At 43.1% G+C, this 6,000-nt stretch overlaps 1 protein-coding gene across 5 annotated transcripts in view; it reads left to right on the forward strand.

Annotated features, from left to right (window-relative positions):
• RFX4 (regulatory factor X4) overlaps positions 1–4,282 on the forward strand; it is a 98,305-nt gene extending 94,023 nt beyond the window's left edge. For all 5 annotated transcript variants that reach the window (XM_074869484.1, XM_074869485.1, XM_074869490.1 and 2 more), the window contains one exon: positions 2,716–4,282. In XM_074869484.1, the coding sequence (XP_074725585.1) occupies positions 2,716–2,988 (273 nt within the window). In that variant the 3' untranslated portion in view covers positions 2,989–4,282. The remainder of the gene's footprint in view (positions 1–2,715) is intronic.
• The last annotated feature ends 1,718 nt before the right edge of the window (positions 4,283–6,000 follow it).

A 6,000-nucleotide genomic window follows, 5' to 3' on the forward strand; every position in this document is an offset into this window, starting at 1 on the left:
TTTCCTACTGAAAAGCCTTTCTCTGGGGTGAAGATGGAAATTTAGATGATCTTGTATAGACTTGTTGCCAGTGTTGCCAATACAGCTTATTCTGACAGATGTATTAGCGGTGCCAGTTGAAGTGTTGATGGTCCAGTATGGTGCTGCCATTCACTAGCCTGTTTCAGCAGCTGATTGCGTGGGTAAATCCAGTCTCTGTGACAATGAGAAGTGTGTGCTAAATAACGCATCATACAGCTTTGATGTATTCCCTCTCATCTGCTAACTGGCCTGTCTCCCCAGGACATGGTGGAATATGCTAAATCACTAACTACAGCATGATGGTCAAAAATAGTCTTGTCTTTCTCCTCTCTAATTAGAGGTGGCCAGTATGTGGCTTTGGAGCTGCCTGAGGCTTGTGAACTGTTTGAATACATTTGCCAAGGCAGAGCTGCTTTCCTGGCTGCAGTCTGAAGGGAGTCAGCAGAAAATCCTCATGGAGGCATTGCTGTAATTGCCTTGGGGACCCGCTTACACAACTGATTAACCCCAGCCCCATCCGGCAGTGGAGTAATGTCATGAGACCTTTTGGGAATTACTGCCATTTCCCTCCTATGAACAACGACAGCAGCTATTCTCCCCATGACTCTCTGTGCTGGGTTTGTGTGTATGGAGGGGTTTTTGGTAGAAGGGGAGGGGGCTACAGCAGTGACCCCTGTGAGAAGCTTCTCAAAAACTCCCCTGGCTCCAAGTCAGACCCACCTCTGGCCAAGGCCGAGCCAGTTAGCGATGGTGGCTGCTCCTCTGCAATAACATGTTTAAGAAGGGAAACTTGAGAGGGGGTGGTGACTTTGAGGATGAGTTATAAGAAGGACACCTCTGCGAACACCGAGGTCAGTGAAAGGAAGGAGGAGGAAGGGTGGGAGGTGTACTGGAGCAGAGAGCCCCCCTGTATCCCATGGTGAGATGTCAGGGCCACCCCCCTGCCACCCATGGAGGTCACTGGAGGAGCCGAGATTCGCCTGTGGCCTGTGGAGAACCCCCAGGACTCCGTGGGAAGAAGCAGCCCCCGCTGTTGTAGTTCGGTGCTGGGAGGACTTGCAGCACGTGGAGGTGACCCACGCCAGAGCATCTCCAGAAGAATGCATCCTGTGGGGAGGACTCACGGCAAGAAAGTTTGTGGAGGACTGTCTGCCGTGAGAGGGACTCCACGTGGAGCAGGGGAAGAATGCAGAAGAGTGATTCCCCCACCTTTGCAGGAAGAAGCATCCGACTGACTGCACTCCCATGCCCTGCCCCTGCATCGCTGGGGGAGGAGGTAGAAATATTGGGAACAAAGCTGAGCCGGGAAGAAAGGAGGGGTGGAGAGAGATGTTTTTAAGATACAGTAACACTTCTCACTGTCCCATTCTGTCTGTTAAGTGTCATCATTAGTGTTTTGAATTAAAGTGAGGTCCTTTTTTCTTCCCCTAACAAGCCTGTCTTTTGCCTGTGACCATAATGGGTGAGCGACCCCCTCCCTATCCTTATCTCCATTTATGAGCCTTTTGATTCATTTTTCTCCTTCCCAGTGCTGGGAGGGAAGGGGTGAGTGAACGGCTGCATGGCGCTCAGTTGCCCTCCAGGATCAAACCACTACACCCTCCAAGACGTGGGGAAGGGGTCTTACAGTCTTCAGCCATATAAAGTTTTGGCTTGCAAGGTTTGTAAGCATCAGAAGAGATGATAGTTCTACTTTGGTGACAGCTTTCTAGTTAAGGAAATACCACAGTGTCAAACAACTCAAGATAATGAAATTTTAAATTATGACACTTCTTGTAGAAAAGTTATAAAGGTGTAAAATGTAGAAGCTCTGAAAATACATGGCTGGTCAAGGGGAACAGGGACCCTAATCATCTCTGTGATGCAGATGGATCATCGGAGGGCAAAACAGGAAGAGCCATTTCTTAGGCACAGCACACAGATGATCTGCTCCTGTAAGACGGGCAATAAGATAAATTTATGTTAAGCAAGCACTCATAAGCACAGTCTACTTTCTGTTGCTGGGAAGCCTGTGGCTATAGAGGGCAAAAGCTGTTCTCTGTTTTCCTGCCTATCCTATGCTATCCTCAGCACATCTTCTCCTTAGTGGGAGGCATTTGTTGGAACTTCTTTGATTTCTAGTTTCCAACTGTCGCTGCAAACAGCTGGGGAATAGAGAGATTCTTCTTCTGCCTAACTCCAATTAGCTGCTGGCTCTGAGGCCAGACCATACTATTTTTTCTGCAGAAACTGGCAGGGTGGCTTGTGAACATTTAAAAGGAAGGCACCTTTCCAGTAATAAAGATCCTTTTGCTCTCTTCCCTTAAAACTCAGTTGATTGAGCAGGGTTTGGGACATTTTATACTCTGATTTTTACTGAATAGCATGTTTCCAAGTAAAAGCTGTGAGAAAAAGATTAGACTAATTCGGTTTATTTTTCTGCTCACAGATATACCAGCCAGTACCTAGCTCTTCAATAAGTTAATTCGGTATTTAAATGCAGTGACTGCTTTGCAAGACTTTCCCCGACACTTTGGCTTGACTGCAGGCACTAGTTATCTGATACCCCACCTTCAGTATGTTACCTAGTTGTTGGAGGTCTGCTAATTCATACGATTTTGGGTTGTAAACACAGAATTGTGATACCACCAGCCCTTATATTAAAATTAAGTATGTGGTAGATAATTCCTTAATTTGTTTTTATTTTTATTGTAGTACCCTTTCAACAGCCCAACATCAAGAATGGAGCCCTGTCTGATGAGCAGTACTCCAAGGCTGCATCCCACACCAGTGACTCCTCGCTGGCCAGAGGTCCCGGCTGCAAACTCCTGCTACACAAGCCCATCCATGCACTCCACAAGATATGGAAATTCTAGTGATATGTACACCCCCTTGACTACGCGCAGAAATTCTGAATATGAGCACATGCAACACTTTCCTGGCTTTGCCTACATCAATGGGGAAGCCACCACAGGTTGGGCTAAATGAAAATGACTGGTATGAGCTAAGCCCATATAATTAAAAGAGTTATAAAAACTTCATGTTATGTGGGACTTTCATGGACATTCTTCAAGGGAGGAAAAGGATGGAAAAGATCCTGGGCAGATAAACGTAGTTCATAATATGGGCAGATTGCAGACGAGTATGACTGAATGTTCCTGTAGCCAACAAAGATTTTTGTGCTATTCTAGACCACTTTTTGGGCCAATCTGTGCCTTTTTTAATTCTGGCATGTGGGCCAACCCTGTGTGACGTCAGTTTGAGTGAGCCATTCTTGCCCCCCTCTTTTATTGACAAATGGTAATGAGTCTTACAAAAAAAAAGTACTGGAACAGGATCTATTTATAATTTGAGCTAAAGACAGGAAATTCACCCTCAGCAAAACTCTGTCATCTGTTCTTCTTTTAAGCTCTTATTGCATTCCTTAAAAACCATTCTGCCAAGGCATCACTTACTCATATCAATTCCTCTATCTGGCTCCTTAAAAGACATGCGGTGTTGTAGGTTTCCGTTTACACCTAACTTTGTATCTTGATGCACCTTTCTGTTGATCCAGTAAGTTTGATCTTTACAAAAGAGAAGAGACATGTAGCATTGAATTATACACTGCCTTAAGTTGACTATTGTTCTTATTATATATGTATTTGTGTTAAGTTTGCACAATCTGGAAAAATCTAACTTCTCTGGTCAGTAATGACAAGGTTAAGAAGGGACTTGGGGACTGGGAAGATTTTGGATTCAGAGCCACATATGTTAAATATGATGATATGAAGCAATTATGTAAAGAAAATGACAATGCAAACATGATTATTCATTTAATTACCTATAGACAGGTATGAAACAGTTCTCTCAATTCCTTCACGTGGTGATAATTCTATATACTTCTACAAAAGCAAAATTCAAAGCTGTGCCTTTGAACTTATTCTGTACTGTGTATGTGTGGAAGAATGTATTGTATTTTGGGGAGAATTTTTCTTAGACATTTTCTGTCAAATTTGTAGCTATTTGTGAGTTTTTGTTAGATTTTATTAACATAGCTTTTTCTTCTGTATTATAAAATGCACCAAGCAATTATGGTGGACCTATTACCCTATGGGTAAGAAATAAATAAATGGAAATATGACATCAGGCATTTTAGTAATTGTTTTGTAAATAAAATCTTTGATAGCACCCAGTGTGATGATAACCATGTTTATGCCTAAAATGGACATAAGTGTTATTTGTACAGTTGTGCAAGATAAATGAGGGATTTTCACACTCAAATAAAGTTCTTGAAATTAAATAGATGCCATTTAAATTTACTTAAAATACAGAAAAATCTACAAGCCGCAAACCTTAAAAAAACTCTAAATGTGACCGTGTATGTTTTTATCCAACGAAGGACTTGAGAACACGTATGACCCACAGCAAATGCGTAGCCCTACACCTGTGCTCGCAGCTACAAACTGCTCGAGGCTGTGACTGGACAGATGACTTGGCATTGCTTGGTTGAAGCCGTGCTGCTGTGGCTCACCCCAGCCAGGGTACTCACTGCGGCAGGTAAGATCTGCTATCTTCTTTACCTGGTAACAAACGTGTTGCCACTGGAATACTGGAAATAGAAAAGTCATTTTTCCTTAGCTAAGTAAATAAAGTGGCAAAGTTCTCAGACCTTGTATATTTAACTAGTGGGTAAACTGGTGAGTGTTTGGGGTCTAAAGTAGCTAGAGGAAGGTGCTGGAAATCTGCAAGGGCTGAGGGAGGAAGGATGTTCCAGGACAAGTTTGGCAAGTGTCCAGGCTCTTAAATATTCAGCTACGGTCCTGGTGGATTTACAAAAACATCAAGAGCCTATTTCCACCTTTAGGTACCTGATGGAAATCTTGTTTCCTGGGCTAGTGTCACAGACTTTCTGAAATTTTACCCCTCAGCTGGTGTTATTACCCAATATACTTTTACTCTTCACTTTTATTAAGGACAGTGGAGATCAGGCTTAGGCTAACTCATCTATTTTATTCAAGTTATCTTCAGGCAAAATTGTCTGCACATGAAGAAAGTAAATCATGTAAGGAAGTTTTTTTACTGGCCAGTCTTTAGCAGCTGGAGTTTTGATGTGTTTGTGACCAAAGTCCTACTTTCCATTTTGTTATTGAAGATGGTTAAATCAAAGCATTGATTCTGGCCTATTAATTATTAACAAGTATAGAAATATCTGCCTCATCAAGACTCTGAGAAATTAGTATGAGAAAGGCAGTGTCACTAGAATGGAAAAATCCACTTTCTCTTCTCCAACGAATTCCAAATCTCTGCATGGCATTGCACCTGACCAGAGCCCACTGTGACCCCATTCACTCATTCTTTCTTGCTGAAACATTGATCAGTCTCCAGTCACCTGACGGACTTATGACCATGACCTGCCAAGGTCCCTCCAAGGACCAGATGCCTTGGTGAGATGTTTGTGGGCAGAACTGACCAGTAACTCAAAGCTGGGTCTTTGGAAGGATCAGGAAGGAGGTGAACCCCAGCACCACTCAAGGGAAGCCAGAAGCACTTCCTACATTTTTTACAATAACTTGTTAAACTGAATAAAGTCTAATCCTCATTGACTGAAAGAGAGGAGAAAATGAGACTCTTTTAGTATACAAACATGCCATGTCCTTCAACACGTTTGCGGACAACTCAGTTACCTGGACTTGAAGAGCCCAGGGAGACTATTCAGGAAGGAGGATGGATATTGGACACAGTGTCAGCCCCAGAAATAATACAGACTTTCTGAGTGAACTGCAACACCTTGTGCAAAGTCCTGGGAGAGGGAATATTGACCAACAGCAGCACCACAAAGCTGCTCATAACAAAGAGCCACAGAACATCATCAGCCAGAAAGGGCTTTGAAAGTCTTTTGTAAAAGAACCTCCACAGTCTTTCTTTTTTTTTTTTACTTCATTTAGAAACTTGTGTTGATGCCACAGGAGTCTGAATGTGCACTTCCAACTACCTTTGAACTGCTTCCTGATGAGGGCT

The sequence above is a fragment of the Strix uralensis genome, chromosome 5 (genome assembly GCF_047716275.1).
Source record: "Strix uralensis isolate ZFMK-TIS-50842 chromosome 5, bStrUra1, whole genome shotgun sequence".
NCBI classification, from domain to species: Eukaryota; Metazoa; Chordata; class Aves; order Strigiformes; family Strigidae; genus Strix; species Strix uralensis.